The following is a 17,247-nucleotide window of genomic DNA, read 5'->3' as shown; positions in this document are numbered from 1 at the left end:
TTTCATCATCGGCATATCAAAGTTCTCGTTTAATTTGTTTGGAGACCTTAATTAATGCTTGCAGTCTTGATGGATTGAACAATTTCCCTGATACATATCCCGGGTCCTATCTGAAGATATGTAGCTGAATCATCCAGCATAGTTGCATAAAAGGGTGTGAATAGAGCAGTGCCCAATACACATCCTTGCTTCTTTCCTTTAAAGCAATTCAGACAATGCACTATCAATACAAACTTTCCCATGCATTGTGTCATTGAACTGTTCAGAACACAATGAATTATTGGCCCAAAAGTTGCTGTGGCAGGCCAACGAACGGCAACAGCCATTAGTTCGAATTGCCCTTGCTCACTTAATCTCCATGTAATTTTGTGTTGAAGGTTGGTGGAAGTGTGAGATGGAAATGGTACAGTGCCCTCTGCAGTGCATCTGGGATCTGAGTGAACAGGATAAGAAACTGCTTATCTCCTTTAACAAACAGATTGAAGGACGGTGAAATTAACAGCGCAAGGTCTAAAAGAGGAACTGCAAGTTAAAATTGTTAATTCAGTGTCAAGTCAGGTACAGAAAGAGAAATAATGAGAGGGAAAGAAAGACCGAAGTAAAAGAGAGAGAAAAAGAAGAGACAGAAAGAAAAAGTTAAAAGAGAAGTAAATTTAAAAAAAACTCACACAATTAGAATCTGCAGGAATGAGACACCACACTTGTAAAAGTTAATTTTCAGTGTCAGGGAGGGTGACTAGTAGTAAGTAATACTTACATCACAGTTAAGTAGGTACTTAGACTGAAAATGACGACCCCACTTACTTCATATCTACTGTGCAAATATAAGAACTTCACGCTGTTAAATGCATTTGAATGGGGAGCTAGACAGTGAGATACTGGCCTGGACTTTGCGGAGGTGACAGAAGTCCCGCACTGGGGCCGAAAGCAATGGGGTAGGGGGTAACCCCACTTTGATACGCAGCAGGACCCAGGGTGGCATTTTACAGGCGGCAGCCAATTAAGTGGCTGTCACCAGGGCTGCCATCCAAGTAAGGATGGTGCCTCACTCCCAAGAGTTGCCATCTGAATCAAAGGGTCAGCAGCCTCAGCAGCGCTACTGGGATCGTTGCCCACTGCTAGCACTGCACCTGGAGGACTAGGGTGCATCGATGGGCATGCGTCCTCAAAGTAAAGTAAGTGGGGTCTGGGGGCATAGGGACCAGTCAGGCATGCCCAAGAGAGGTGGAGGGGAGGGGTCACTGAGGGCAGGCGGCGCCAATGCCGCAGGGGTGGCCATTGCCACTAGAGGCCCTTCCCGCCCTCCCCGATGCTGGTAAAGTACCAGTGGAAGTTGGAAGAGGCCCTTAATTGGCCACTTAATTAACTCAATTGGACTCCAGGTGGGCGCCATCATCCTCAAGTACAAGGTGCATGCTACTCGTACTGTGACTTAAGACATTTATTGAGTTGAATAAATCCCAAGTTATATGCAGCCTTTGGAGGCAATGGACATAATGAACAAAAAAATTGTTTCCCTCATCTATCAGCTGTGACTGTTGGTAGCACTTTCGTCTGAGTCATAAGGTTCAAGTCCCATTCCAGGGCTTGGACACAAAAATCAAGGCTGGCATTTCAGTTTGTGCTGCACTGCCAAAGGTGCCATCTTTCAGATGAGATGTTAAACCAAGGCCCCATCTGGCTGGGTGGATGTAAAAGATCCCATTTTGAAGAAGAGCAGGGGGGTTATCCCTGGTGTCCTGATCAATATTTATCCTTCAATCAACATCACAAAAACAGATTATCTGGTCAGTATCAGCGTGCTGTTTCTGGGACTTTTCTGTGCACAAATTAGCTGCTGTGTATCCTACATTATAGCTGTGACGACAGTTCGAAAGTACTTCATTGGATGTAAAGCAGTTTGTGACATCCGGTGGTCATGAAAAGCACCATATACAACAACAACATATATTGATATAGTGCCTTTAACATAATAAAATGTCCCAAACCGCTTCACAGGAGCATTATAAAACAAAGTATTACACCAAGCACAAAAGGAAATATTAGGTCAGATGACCAAAAGCTTGAGCAAAGAGGTAGGTTCTAAGAAGTATTTTAAAGGAGGTAAGTGAGGTGGAGAGGCAGAGGGGTGTGGCGACGGTATTCTAGAGCTTGGGGCCAAGACAACTGAAGGCACCTCCACAACTGGTGAGCGATTAAAATCAGGGATGCACAAGAGGTCAGAATTAGAGGAGCACAGATATCTTGGAGGGTTGTGGGGCTGGAGGAAATGACAGAGAGAGGGGCGAGGTCATGGATGGGTTTGAAAACAAGGATGAGAATTTAAAAAAATCATGACATTGCTTGACCAGGAGCTGGTTTATTTTTATTCTTTCATTGGCTGTGGGTGTCACTGGTAAGGCCAGCATTTGTTGCCGTCCTTAATTGCCCTTGAACTGAATGGCTTGCTCGGCCATTTCAGAGGGCAGTTAAGAGTCAACCACATTGCTGTGGGTCTGGAGTCACATGTAGGATAGACTTCCTTCCCTGAAGGACATTAGTGAACCAGATGGGTTTTTACAACATTCAATGATAGTGTCATGGCACCATTACTGAGACTTGTTTTCAATTCCCAATTTTTATTAATTAATTGAATTTAAATTCCACCAGCTACTGTGGTGGGATGTGTGCACATGTCCCCAGGGCATTAGTCTGGGCTGCTGAATTACTAGACCAGGATATTACCAGTACACCGAAGTCTCCCCTAATGTAGGTCAGCAAGCACAGGGGTGATAGGCAAACAGGACTTAGTGCAAGTTAAGACACAGGCAGCAGAGTTTTGGATGACCTCAAGTTTACAGAGAGTAGAATGTTGGAGACCGGTCAGGAGTGCATTGGAATAGTCAAGTCTAGAGGTAATGAAGGCATGAATGTGGGTTTCAGCAGCAGATGAGTTGAGACAGGGGCGAAGTCGGGCAATGTTACAGAGGTGGGAAATGGTCAGTCTTAGTGATGGCACAAATATGAGGTCAGTAGCTCATCTCAGCGTCAAATGTAACACCAAGGTTGCAAACAGACTGGCTTATTATCAGACTGTTGCTAGGGAGAGAGATGGAGTCGGTAGCTGGGGAATGGAGTTTGCAGCAGGGACCGAAAAGAATGGCTTCAGTCTTCACAATATTTAATTGGAGGAAATTTCTGCTCATCTGGCACTTGATATCAGATAAGTGGTCTGATAATATAGCAACAGTGGAGGAGTCGAGAGACATGGTGGTGAGGTAGAGCTGAGTGTTGGCAGCATATATGTGAAAACTAACACTGTGCTTTTGGATGATGTCACCAAGGGGCAGCATGTAGATGAGAAATAGGAGGGGGCCAAGGATCGGTGCAGGAGCAGGACGAGAAGCAATTGCAGGTGGCATATTAATGCAAGTTTTTTTTTTTCAGTAAGATACATTGCATATTTCTCAAAACTCCCTTAGAGAATCCATATAAGAATCAGCCTTATATAACAGTTTCTCTTTACAATACTTTTTTGTATGGCTCCCAAATGCTGTGGAATCTGCCCTAAATAAATGTTATTTCAACTTTTAATATAGAATGAAGATTCTGAGATTAACCAAATGATGGATTTATAGTTTTATCCTGAATGACTCCAAAAGCTGCACTTGGGTACAGTTCTAAAGTTGCAGTTCCCAACATTTATGGATAGTCATGATAACATTATTAGAAGGAAAATTTTCAAGTAAGCATTTGATACCAAGGTGTTTGGAAAACTGGGGATTCAGCGAAAAGATGCCAAATACTAAAAATATCTACAGTGATTTAGCAAATAGAAGATGAACTGCGAATGAGATACCTCACTGAAAAATGTAAAGTGACACATATTGCTACCTAAGAAGAGAAAACATTTTTTTAAATGAAGAACATGCTATTTAATACAGTGGGTTGTGATAAAGCTCTGGGTGTAATATTCATGTAATGATGGAATGTGTCATCACAACATAGTGTATCTTTTGCAAAACCAGAAAAATATTGAGGTGTATAAGTACATGAAACAATAAATTCAAATGATGTTGATACTCTGTAATTATCTGTGAGAGACCACACGTGAAACGCACTACATTTCCAAAATATGAAGATATAAAAGGACATGAAACATTCCAAAATTTTAATCACTGAGTTAACAAGGGTTAAAGAAGCTAAATCCATTACTATTGTAAAAAATAGATCACGAGACAAATTCTAAATTATTCTTAAATAATGAAATCATTAAATAATGAGAAGAATCAATAAATTAGACATAAAGAAATATTTTGTGCAAAACCAAACAGGAGAATCAGAAGATGCAATTAGAATTATAAGCAAATTATTATTATGAATCAACTCTTCATACGTTGAAAAACTGAGATATGGAATAGACTGCCACCTTTGTGTTGTTGGCATCCTTCCATCTGCAAAAGATGATGGACATGCAGCAAACAATCCATTGAGGTGGGGTGTCTTCTTTTGTTGCTCCTTTGCTGATGGCTGTGAAGGCCAATCCTCGAGAAGCAGGTTCTGTCAAAAGTGCCACACGTGAAGCTGCTATGTGATGCTGTGAGTTGTTTTCGGCATTGGTGCCTGTTGCCAAGCTGCAGTCGCCACTGGTTGTCATGTTAGTGCACGCCAGTCCATAGGCATGTCGCCATTTCCCTCTTTCACTAGCTAGTGACTCCCAGGTGTGATAGTCAACATTTCGGACCTTCATGTCATGCTTGCAAGCATCCCTGAAGCAGAGCTTTAGGCACCTCACTGATTGTTGGCCCTGACTACCTCACCATACAGGAGGTCCTCGGGTATGCAACCATCTTTCATCTTGCAAATGTGTCCGATCCACCGAAGCTGCCTCTGTTTGATTAGTGCCAACATACTTGGGAGCTCTGCCGCATTTGTGATTTTGTCCTGCCAGGATATACCCATAATGTACCGCAGACAGCGAAGATGGAAATTATTGAGCTTCTTTTCCTGGTAGCTGTAAGTCGCTTATGTTTCACAGCTATACAGCAAGGTGCTGAGAACATAGGCCTTACAAACCTTCAGCTTGATCCTAAGGATCAGTTTGGTGTGTATCCCATGTGCATTTCGCAAGTTGGCCAAAGGTGGTAGCTGCTTTCCCTATGCGTGTATTGAGTTGTGCATTAAGGAACTGACTGTATGTCACAGTGGACCCAAACTGGCAGAATTTTCTAACCACTTCCAGTGGGGTGTTATTTGGTGTGATTGGGGCAGAGATGCAACACCTTGCTCCATGACCACTGTTCTCTTGATGCTTATTATCAAGGAGAACAAGTTACAAGACTGCCACCTAGTGCATTAAATACTGATTCAGTAGAACCTTACAATGAGAATTGGATCAATTTATGATTCAGCAAAGAACCAGGGCATTTAGGTTTGGGTTGAATGAAGTGAAAAATTGGTTATATTGGATTCTTGAACTGGACTTCACTGTGAGCAACTTCCCCAGCCCTCATGTGCCATATGGCAACTGTACCCAAAAGAGCAGGTGGGGAACCTGTTCCTAGGTTAACACTTTGGCAGCTGCTCAGAGGGGTACACAGCAGCCAAGAAATGATGCTACCATCAATTTTCCCTCCCTTGGCAAGGCAACAGAGAGCCGCAACTCAACAGGATGGAGATTCAAATCTGAACATGGCGTTGCTCCAACATAATGCACCACCTTGTTCCTACATTATTCTCGAGAATTTACATTGATACGGACCTTGAGCCCTTTAAATGAAGTTAAACTGCTGCAGTACAAGGATGCCATATAGGGATATCAAACAACCACAATATTTTTCAGTGATGTATCTCATTCGTGGTTCATCTTCTATTTGCCTTTTGCCTTAGGACTTATGAAATAGATTGGATTTGCAACTGAAGAGATGAGCATTCATATACAATACCAAACTGTAGAGTTTACACTGCCAAGTTTTTTTCCAAGAGCAGTCTCTGTACCTGCTTTATTCTAGTGCAAACTTGGCAGTGTAAGTGAAGGCTTAGATTGTGAATGATATGGTGTACATTTATTATAGGTTATTAACACATCAGCACATGCTTAAAACATGGTGAAGTGCTAAACTTGATAACAGGTTGCTAGCATCTAAATAAAGGCACACCTTTGAGCTCATTATAGAAATGATGTTACTTTTTGTTTAGCGTGCATTTTCCAAGCCTGTTTTCTGTTGCAGTCACAATAATGAAAGAAGGCTCTGATGCTGAGCCAAGCCATATTCTTATCCCAGATTTACAGTCAATCTAAACATTTATCTATCGCGATCCATAATCTGAAATGTATTTTACCATTTGGAGTTATCTTCTAAATTGTAAATAAAATGCAAGGAATGTAACTGAGACTAACATTTTAAGCAATGCGTAAAGTTTTGAAACATCAAAGGCAACATCATCAAAGAGGTCTGACTTGCAAAAAAAAATCTCAGTGTAAATTCTTGGGCATGTTCCACACACATGTTTGATGTATGCCAAAAGTCTTCAGTGTGATCAATTTCAGTGTAACTATGAACATCGTTACCTGGTGAGAATGATATGGAGCTGACAATGCAACTAACACTGGCAGATGCAGCTTATTGCCTGGCCAAGAAAAAGGGAGCTCTGCACATACATGCTGATTACCAACCCAATGTTAATGCCAGTGGAGCAAAATTGTCTTGTCAGCCCTCTATTGACATTAAAACTTTGTTTCTAAAAATGTAATAATGTTTTCATGGTTGGTTTACACATGGCTATAGTACCATTGTAGCAGGTGCGAAACTGAAGCAGTGGGAGACTACCTCCTCCTTTATTAACTCAAATCCAGACAACCTGGTCTTCCAATTGCACTACACAATATGCACCAGTGCAAACTTAAGACTATTTTGCATCAATACAAATTGTACGCAGTACTTATTACATAATATCATGTCTGTAAATATTTATATAGAGAATACCCTCAAGTTGTTAAAAACACACTTGTGACATTTATACTTAAAATGTCATGGGCTGATTGATATATGTATTTTATTTCAGTACTAAAGTATGTTAATAGTGGGCAGCTCAATTCAAGGGAACTGTTGTTAATGAGTTGAGAGGTACCTGTAATACTGCACACGTTAACTACTTCTGCACCTACTATCTACTTTAGCAGGTAACAGCGAGATCAGAGCATGGCACAAAGAGCTTGGGAGATAGAGAGCGAGTGAGAGTTCATGAGAAAACAGTGGGATCAGAGCAGGAAATGAAGAGCCCAGGAAAGAGAAAACAAGTGAGCGAGAGTTCACCAGGAAACAGTGAGATCAGAACGGGGCATAAAGAGCCCGGGAGAGGAAGAGCGAGTGAGCAACAGTTCATCGGGAAACAGTGAGATCAGAGCGGGGCTAGCTGCTGTTGCTGCTGCTGCCAGTCTGCCAGCATTTGGGGAAAAAAAAGTCAAGACGTGACATCACAGAGAAGCATGTAGGTGATTGGCTGTGTGAGACCTCGGAGCAACAAACAGCATGAGAGAGGAGAGAGAGTGGCACAGGGAGATAGTCAGTGATCATCTGGTGGGTATTTTCTTACTTTCTTATTTTCTTTTTTCTGCAGATTTTTTTTATTTTTCTCTAATACTTAAGTTTATCTACTAAGTAGGTGCTAAAATACCTGTAGTCGATAACTTGTTTGTTTGTTCTACTTATAATCATTTTATTGTGTTTACTTAACTTCCCATTTTAGTGCAGGAAATAATAATTTGAGGCATGGCAGGGCTGCTGACACCCATTGAATGCATATCCAGTGCCTTTTGGGGATTCCAAGACCCTACCCATATCCTGGAAAACTACATGTGCAGAAAGTGCCACCAAATGCAAAAACTGGAGTGCTAAATCTTGGAACTTGAGGAGCAGCTGGTGTCACTGAGGTGCATTTGCGAGGATGAGAGATACATGGATAGCATGTTTCAGGAGATAGTCACCCTGCAGCTTAAGAGAGCTGCCAGACAGACAATAAAGATAAGGCAGGTAACACAGGAGTCCTTGGAGGGCATCCCACTTTCTAACTAGCATTCAGTCTGAGTACTGATGGGCGAGAGGGTTTCTCTGGAGGTGCAGTGAGAGTCATGACAAGAGTACCATGGGTAGCTCATCTGTGCAGGGAGGGAGGAGAAAAGACAGGAGAGCATTGGTATTGGGTTTTTTTAAGTTAGGGGAACAGACTGGTGTTTCTGTGGTTGCAGACGTGATTCCATGATGGTATGTTGCCTCCCTGGTGCAAGGGTCTTGGATATCACCGAGTGGGTACAGAGCATTCTGGAGGATGAGGGTGCACAGCCAGAGGTCGTGGTCCACTTTGGTACCAATGATATAGGTAGAAAAAGGGATGAGTTTAGAGTTAGGAAAGAGATTAGCAAGCAGGACCTCAATGTTAGTAATCTCCGGATTATCCCCAAGGCCACATGCTAGTGATATAGAAATAGGAGAATACACCATAGGAATGTGTGGCTGGAGAGATGGTGCAGGAGAGAGGGCTTCAGATGTCTGGGGCATTGGGTCTGGTTTTGGGGAAAGTGGGACCTGTACAAGCCTGATGGTCTACACCTGAACAGGACCAGGACAAATATCATTGCAGGAAGGTTTGCTAGTGCTGTTGGGGATGGTTTAAACAAAATTGGCAGGGGGATGAAAACCTGAGGGCAGTTTCAGATAGGACAAATTCAGAGCAGGGAAATGGGAGGCAGAAAATTATTGAGTGACTCTGAAAGATAGAAGAAGCAAAGGTTAAAAAGTGTACAGGACAGGAATTTGACAGTTAAAAGGTATTTATTTATTTAAATGCAAGGAGTATAGCAAATAAAGCCAATGAGCTGAGGGCACAGATAGACACATGGCAGCATGATATCATTGCTATAATGGAAACTTGACTTAAAAAGGGGCAAAAATGATAGCTCAATATCCCTGGAAGTAGCATTTTCAGGCAAGATAGAGAGGGGGTTAAAAAAGGAGGGGGGTGTAGCATTATTGGTTAAAGAATTAACTACAGCTGTGAGGAGGGATGATATGCTAAATTATCATTAAATGAGGCTATATGGGTTGAGCTCCGAAAGAAAAAGGGACAGCCACATTACTAGGAGTGTACTATGGACCCCCAAATTGTGAGAGGGAGATCGAAGAACAAATATGTCGACAAATTTCTGAGTGCAAAACCAATAGGGCAATAGTAGTTGGGGCTATCAAATACCCAAGTATCAACTGGGACGCAAACAGAGTGAAGGGCACAGAGGGCACTAAATTCCTGAACTGCATTCAAGAGAACTTTTTTAGCCAGCACAGAACAAGTCCAATGAGAGGGGGTGCAATTCTAGATTCAGTCTTAGGAAATGTAGCTGGGCAAGTAGCAGTTGGTGACCATTTTGGAGATAGTGACCATAATACAGTTAGATTTAGCATTATTATGGAAAACGACAAAGATAGAACATCAAGTTAAGAGGTGATCTGGCAAAAGTGGACTAGATACAGCTACTTGAAGGAAAATCAATGGCAAAACAGTAGCAGGCATTCAAAAGGGAGATTCTATGGGCACAGTGTAGACATGTCCCCACAAAGAAAAAGGGTGGTACTGCCAAATCTAGAGACCCCTGCTTATCTAGAAGCATACAGGATAAGATAAAGCAAAAAAAGAAAGCTTATGACAGTCACAAAAATACTTAATACTTTAGAAAGCCTAGAGGAGTATAGAAAGTGCAAGGATGAAGTAAAAAAGGAGATTAGGAAAGCAAAGAGAGGACATGAAAAAATATTGGCAGGTAAAATCAAGGAAAACCCAAAGATGATCAGTGGTGGGCTAATTATTAGAATCAATTATGAGAGATAGGATAAACTGTCATTTAGAAAGACATGGATTAATCAGGATAGTCAGCATGAATTTGTTAAGGGAAGGTCATGTCTTACGAACTTGATTGAATTTTTTGAGGAAGTAACAAGGAGGATTAATGATGGGAGTGCAGTGGATGTTGTCTACATGGATTTTAATAAGGTAGAATGGTAAGAAAAGTAAATGCCCTTGGGATACAGGGGAATGTGGCGAGTTGGATCCAAAATTGGCTCAGTGACAGGAAACAAAGTAGTTGACGGATATTTTTGCAAATGGAAAGCAGATTCCAGTGGTGTTCCCCAGGGCTCAGTGTTGGGTCCCTTGCTGTTTGTGGTATATATTAATGATTTGGACTCAAATGTGGGAGGCATGATTGGGAAATTTGCAGATGACACAAAACTTGGCCGTGTAGTTGATAGTGAAGACGACTGCAGATGATATCAATGGTTTGTTTGAGTGGGTGGAAAAGTGGCAATTGGCAATTCAATCTGGAAAGTGTGAGGTAATGCATTTGGGGAGGGCAAACAAAGCAAGGGAATACACAATAAATAGGAGAATATTGAGAGGAGTAGAGGAAGTTAGAGTCCTTGAGGGCATGGCCACAGGTCCCTGAAGGTGGCAGGACAGGTAAAGTGGTGAAGAAGGCATATGGAATGCTTTCCTTTATTGGCCGAAGTATAGAATACAAAAGCAGGGATGTAATGCTGGAACTGTATGAAATGCTGGTTAGGCCACAGCTGGAGTATTGCAGACAGTTCTGATCACCACATTACAGGGAGGACATAATTGCTCTGGAGAGAGTGCAGAGTAGTACAGAGGAGGCTGAGGGGTGACTTACTTGAGGTGTACAACATTATGAGGGGCCTAGATAAAGTAGGAAGGAACTGTTTCCCCTAGCGGAGAGGCCAATTACCAAGGGGCACTGATTTAAGGTGATTGGTAGAAGGATTAGAGGGGAGATTAGGAAAAACTTTTTCACCCAGAGGGTGGTGGCTGTCTGGAATTCACTCCCAGGAATACTGGTGGAGGCAGAAACCCTCAACTCTTAAAAGGTACCTGGACATGCACCTGAAGTGCTGTGACCTACAAGGCAACGGACCAGGTGCTGGAAGGTGAGATTAGAATAGGCGTAGTTTTGGCGCAGACACGATGGGCTGAATGGCCTCTTTTTGTGCCATGACTTTTCTATAATTCTAGTATATGTGTGGGCTGGAGGTTGTTACCGCAGTTCTGAGAAACTGTAATATCTAAGGAGTGAAACGCACCTTATAACAACACTGCCCAATAGTTTCCAACTATTTGTGTTTTTGAATGAAGTATTTAAACAGACTCTGTAACGCTTTGAAGAAGTGTATTTTGAAACAAATCAGTCTTATAAAAGATTTACATTTGAAGCATTATTTTGGAAATAAAGGCTAAAGAGGTTCTGACTCCTTTTTGAAAAAAATGTTATAAACTCAAAATGTAGGTGTTAGACTCTGCCTATAAAAGTATGTGCACAGACACAGGTGAGCTAGACTGCGTCAATGCCTGAAGCCGAAAACCATTGATTGATGCGATGTGCGTGTGGTACCAAAGAAATTTTCACTGATGCTGTATATTTCCAGTGATTTCAAAGGAAGTTCCCAAATGTAAATTACAGCCAAACATCTTCAGTGATCCTCCTAGGCAAACGGTACAGCCTTTTGTTGGCCCCGGGCTGATTTATTCGCTTCGTGCAAAAATAAAACTGTAAATGTTTATTTCGTTTATAAATCAGTGTGAACACGCTTCTAAGATGGTCATGTAACAAGTATGAATGAGAAATTTACAGATCCGTGTCAGTCTTAATATATTTACAGGGAATCTAGACTATATTTTATGTACACAGTCTGTAATAACTGTTAAGAAATGGCACATCTATGTGATTACTTGAGAACTTAATGCTCAGTTTAACTGTATGGTTTCCGGTTAGATTTTCTCTAGTGTATAAGAAATGCATTTACATTTGGATTACACGAAAATACAAACTCCATTCAAGTCTCTATACCGAATCTAAGAAGTGAAAATTCGTGTGTTACTTTAAGTGTTGACTGCTCTCCTTCCGAACCCAAGACCTATTTCAATCTCTCCCTTGGCAGATGATGCCGCTGGAGGCTGCCCTGTTTGGCCCTTCCATTTGTTAATCTTTACTCGTTGTAATTTATTCTGCATGTTCTAAATCTTTGATCAGCCTGCTGTAAAATAGCAAACACAGTTCGGGTGAACGGCACCTTGAAAACTACCTGTCAGGAGGCATGACTTGCTCGTAGTGACCAATTAACACCAGCCCAGAAGCTGTTTAAGAAGTCTGCTGTTTGAGAATTAGCACCTGAGCCAGGGTTTACTCGCTGTAGACCAGGCTGACTGGGAAATACCAGCGCGTCGAATTCAAGACGCTATAGATTTGCTCATATTGCTCAACTGCGGACGCAGGCATGTTTGAAGTATAATTAATAATTGCTTTGTGGTCACTTTACGAACGTGTTCATTGTACAAATATGACCATGGTGATTTAAACATTAACGGAAATAACTGCATTTGGTCCAAAACGAGAAGGGCGTCACACAATGCAATTAGATCACTCTGATGTAACGTTGTGGTTTTCAATACTTTTTGGGGGGATTTAGAGCACTGCTTATAAACCATGCAAAGAGCCGGATTAATATTCCTGGCAGGTGCAGATTTAAAGGCAATTTATATAAAAGCTTTTTGATGCGTCCGTGTATTTCTGTGCATGCCAGTATGTTGTTGCAGCCTGTTTGTCTTTCATATAAAGTTTCAGCTATTTAAAATTCGAAGCACAGGGCGGAAATTATCCTCCTTTCCCTTTTAACCAACCGACGGAAGCGAGTAATTACTTTTTTTGGAAACTATTTTTGGCACAGGACACTCGTTTGCCTTCGTGACAGTGAAACAGTAATCTGCTTCGTGATAGCAAACGGACACAATTATAATGTTATTCCCTTGTGCCGTTACAATGGGTCCCTCACCAAATTACATCCAAGCAAGGGTTAAGCAAATCCTTCAGTAAATCGAGCGCGCATTCTGGCAGTTGTGAGCCGCAATATACAGGAGTTGTGTTAAATCAATAACTTCTTATTCACTCCGTTCCAGTTAAGCATAATTGATCTGATATCTTATTCAGCTTTCTTACTCCATCGCTGTTATTGACCGACCGGCATATCAATAGCTTCTGTCAAGTAAGCAATCTCCATTATGGGGTACAGATATTCCAAACTCGTCTCAATGAACACACAGTCCAAGGAGTCCTCAAAATTCCTTCGGATTATATGAGACGAGCTCGATGCAATGGTTCTGATTTTAGTACAATTAGAAGCAAACTAAGCGGATTGGTTTTAACATGTAATATTTCCAAGGCACAGTAGATTCTGCAGGGTAACTGAAAATATCATAGAATATCATACAGCGCGGAAGGAGGCCATTGGGTCTATCGTGCCTATACTGGCTCTTTGAAAGAGCTAGCCAATTAGTCGCACTCCCCCGCCCTTTCCCCACAGCCCTGCACACTTTTCCCTTAATTCTCTTTTAAAAGTTAGCATTGAATCTGCGTCCACCGCCATTTCAGAGAGTACATATATACCATCACTAACATTCATGACTTCATTATTTTCCTGTCATATTAACGAGACAGTGCAGTCGCCCATTCTGTGGACTGCAGTTTGTTACAAGGAATATATACTGCTGAAGGGATGGTTGTTAATTGAAACGGCAGTATCTTCTCCCAATTGACGTTAGTCAACTTCGCACGCTTCAACACTGATTTTCTCCGAAAGTCTTTGGTTCTGTTACTTCCGCAAAATTGGGGAGGGGGGGGGGGGGTGGGGGCGAGAAACGATGCAACTTTAAATGAATCGATTGCTGTACTGTAACACGTGTATCAGTAATATTACATGCACTTACAGGTAGGACGTCAACGGGCTTAAGTTTTCCGGCAGTGCTGTAAGCCCCAGTTCTGAACAATCGACCCACAGCAGAATGCCATCCTCTTCACAGTGGCACAGAGCTGGACAGGAAGGACTCGTTGGCGCCTGGCTCGAGCAGACATACCCAAAGGCAGCGAGGATCAGCACCAACCAGGGCAAGGGCATTCTCCTGTGATATGAATGGAAGCGTTTGGCGGGTCTGTGCAGATGTCAGTTTCAGCAACACACGTGTGTGGATGCAGATTTCTGCAAACTTCACTCCGCTCTCGCTGCCACCGCATCTACCTATTGTAGTTCAGGGCAAACACACATTTCCCTTATTGGCTGGCGTCGTGGGATCAAATTAGATGATTGATCGTCGTGGGAGGAGCTTACAGCTCCTTCTTCAACACATGCGACGATTACTTAATAGGTTGGTTTAACCAATATTTAATTCGAAGTTACCTCCCAAATACTGATTTTATTCCCTTTTATTCTGCAAAGAAGTTTTCGTTTTATCATTCAGATCAGTTACAATCTCGTAAGTGACTGATCTCATGCTTTTTTAATGAGTGAGCATTAACTGGGATATTGTTAACCGCAATTGTTATTGTAATTCAGAATTTGGAAAATTAGCTGTTTCAGTTACTGCAAATTGTTTTCTCAGGTGCACGCGTGAGTTCAACAAGTTTGGAGACGCAAGGGAAGAGAATACTTTGTGGAGTCTACAGATTCAAAACTATACTGCAAAACGCCACTGAAGTTAACCATTAACCTCTCCGAGTGAATGTACTTCGAAACTGTACGATTCAATTGGTGTATTACAGCATGAATGGCGCCAAAACATAAATACAGTAATAGTTAAATAAAAACTTGGTGATAAGAATTGTCCAGCTTCGTCACATCACGTCCTTATGTAACTCCTTAGAAATAGTGCAATTTGTAAATCTTTATTCTCAGTATTCAACGCAACAGTCAGAACATTAGGATCAATCAGAAATGAAATCTTTACAAGTGTATATCAAAACTTTCCATTATGTGCTTTAAGCTTTACCACGAGAAAACTGAAATCTTACAGATTTTCTCCTAAACTCAATAAAGATTCTACTGAAACATCCAAGGTTTGAAACATTGAACTCAAAGCAGCGTTTCACAACTTATGTAGCGTTGGCGCCTGTTTAATTATACAATACAAGGATCTCGAAAAGTGACCAAAACCACACACACATTTATATTCTGCGACAGGCCTGTTATCACAAGGAGGCACGCGGCCCTCTACTGATTCAAATCTCGTAACATCCATGTTTCCTTTCTGTCTCGTTTTCCTTATTTCTGTTTTATATTTATTGTAGATTTTCGTTCCTCTCTTTATTCCTCCCTAAGCGCGTTTGCTCTCTCTTTCACGGCCGTCATAATAAAATGTTTCCCCAGTGTATAGGAAGCAGCTGGAACAGCCAACCTGTTGAAAAGTTTCTTTTGAGCGTCGGTCAGTATTCAACTTTTTGGTCTTCAATTCTCTTTTTAATTGCGAAAACCAGTTGCAGAAGCGAGCAAATTGGTTGGTGACTATTGCTTGCTGGCAATCTGAGAGCAAAAGAACAGAAGACGGTGGCAGAAGCAAAGAGCCCATATGTTTTTGAAATGTATTTTGCTGCAAACATTTAAGTATCTTTGCTAAAAGAAAATAATAGTATGTATAGAGTTTTTTTTAAGCAGTTGAACGATTTTAAACAATACTTCTTTATTTCTTTATTCCTTAGCACCTTCCAAACCCACCTTGAAGGACGAGGGCAGCAGATGCATGGGAATGCCGCCACCTGCAAGTTTCCCTCCAAGCCACACACCATCCTGACTTGGAATTATATCGCTGTTCCTTCCCTGTCACTGGGTCAAAATCCTGGAACTCCCTTCCTAACACCATTATGGGTGTACCTACCCCACATGGACTGCAGCGGTTCAAGAAGGCATCTCACCACCACCTCCTCATGGGCAATTAGGGATGGGCAATAAATGCTGGCCTGGCCAGGGATGCCCACATCCCCATAAACGAATTTAAAAAATGCAGGGGAAATTCTGGGGCGCATACTATATATCGACGCCCATAGTGAAAAATGATCGGATACTTCCACCAGTCAGCTTGACGAGCTGACTTAGGGATAATTAAATCATTACAATGTAAAAGGCTATTGATGGCCGTGAGAGCAGCTTAGATTTCAGTTATGCTACTTGGCTTAGAGTTTTCACTTCGACTACAATCAAGAAATTGCACCCAAAATATGTTTGAAATTATGCTAGTTAGGAAAATAGGTACAGTTTCTGATGAAAGGTCACAGACCTGAAACGTTAACTCTGCTTCTCTCTCCACAGACGCTGCCAGACCTGCTGAGTATTTCCAGCACTTTCTGTTTTAATTACAGAAGTACAGCAGTAGACTATTTAGCCCCTCAAGCCTCTTCTGCCATTCAGTGACATCTTGGCAATTCTGTGACCAAACTCTTTTCCCCCATATTCCTTAATACCTTTGGTTAGCAAAAAAAAGACTATCTCAGATTTAAAATTTACAACTGATCTAGCATCAATTGCCATTTGCAGAAGTTTCAAACTTCTTTGTGTTTCCTAATTTCACTCCTGAAAGGCCTGGCTCTAATTTTAGACTATGCCTCCTAGCCCTCGCCCTAAATTCCCCAAACAGTGGAAATATTTCTCTCTCTACCTCATCTGTTCCCTTAATATCTTGAAAACTTTGATCAAATTACCCCTTGAATTTCTAACTTCCAAGGAATACAACCCATGTTTGTGTAATCTTTACTCATAATTTAACCCATGGAATTCAGGTATCATTCTGGTAAACCAATGCTCCCTCCAAGGCTAAGGTTGCACTTTAAGTTTCTGCAAAAATGTATTTGCATAATCACAAATGTATAAATCTGCCATAAACCAATGCAATCTCAGAGTGTAATGGAATGTGATTGTTTCTTTTTTGGATTATAAAGTTTTCCTTGATCTATTCAAGTGTGATAACCTGGTGCAATTTTGTTAATACACTTGAAAATTGGCTTATGACCAAAAATAAGGATTACTAATATGAGTTTCCAGTCCTCCACCAGAGTAACCTGATTTAAAATCATTGAAAATTACTTTACAAAACTATGTATAAATATGAATATACATTCAAAGCACCCCTGCAAGTGCCTGTGCGTGTAGGAATATGAGTGCAATTTGAACAGCCTTACCAAACCAACGCAATCAGTGGAATCTCACAATTTCAACTGGTAGGATGTGGCCAGTTTTGAGGACAGGCATTATTCAGGCAAACAATCTTAAACCAGTGTAAAATATTGTGTGAAACATGAGCGTAAGTGTACTTTGGGTGTAGTTCACCTACATTTAAAATTCCCCAATCTTTTGTGTTCATTTGGCTGATTCTGCCCTGAATGCACTA

The 17,247-nt window shown here is 41.4% G+C and overlaps 1 protein-coding gene across 2 annotated transcripts in view; it reads right to left on the bottom strand.

The window, feature by feature from the left end:
- Positions 1 to 14,034, bottom strand: part of LOC137384089 (leucine-rich repeat-containing G-protein coupled receptor 6) — a 267,409-nt gene extending 253,375 nt beyond the window's left edge. For both annotated transcript variants that reach the window (XM_068057687.1, XM_068057689.1), the window contains exon 1: positions 13,804 to 14,034. In XM_068057687.1, coding sequence (XP_067913788.1) covers positions 13,804 to 13,991 — 188 coding nt within the window. In that variant the 5' untranslated portion in view covers positions 13,992 to 14,034. The remainder of the gene's footprint in view (positions 1 to 13,803) is intronic.
- Positions 14,035 to 17,247: the final 3,213 nt, after the last annotated feature.

Source organism: Heterodontus francisci, chromosome 25, assembly GCF_036365525.1.
Source record: "Heterodontus francisci isolate sHetFra1 chromosome 25, sHetFra1.hap1, whole genome shotgun sequence".
NCBI classification, from domain to species: Eukaryota; Metazoa; Chordata; class Chondrichthyes; order Heterodontiformes; family Heterodontidae; genus Heterodontus; species Heterodontus francisci.
Note: the sequence above shows the minus strand (reverse complement) of the source record. Positions and strands in the feature narration are given on the sequence as shown.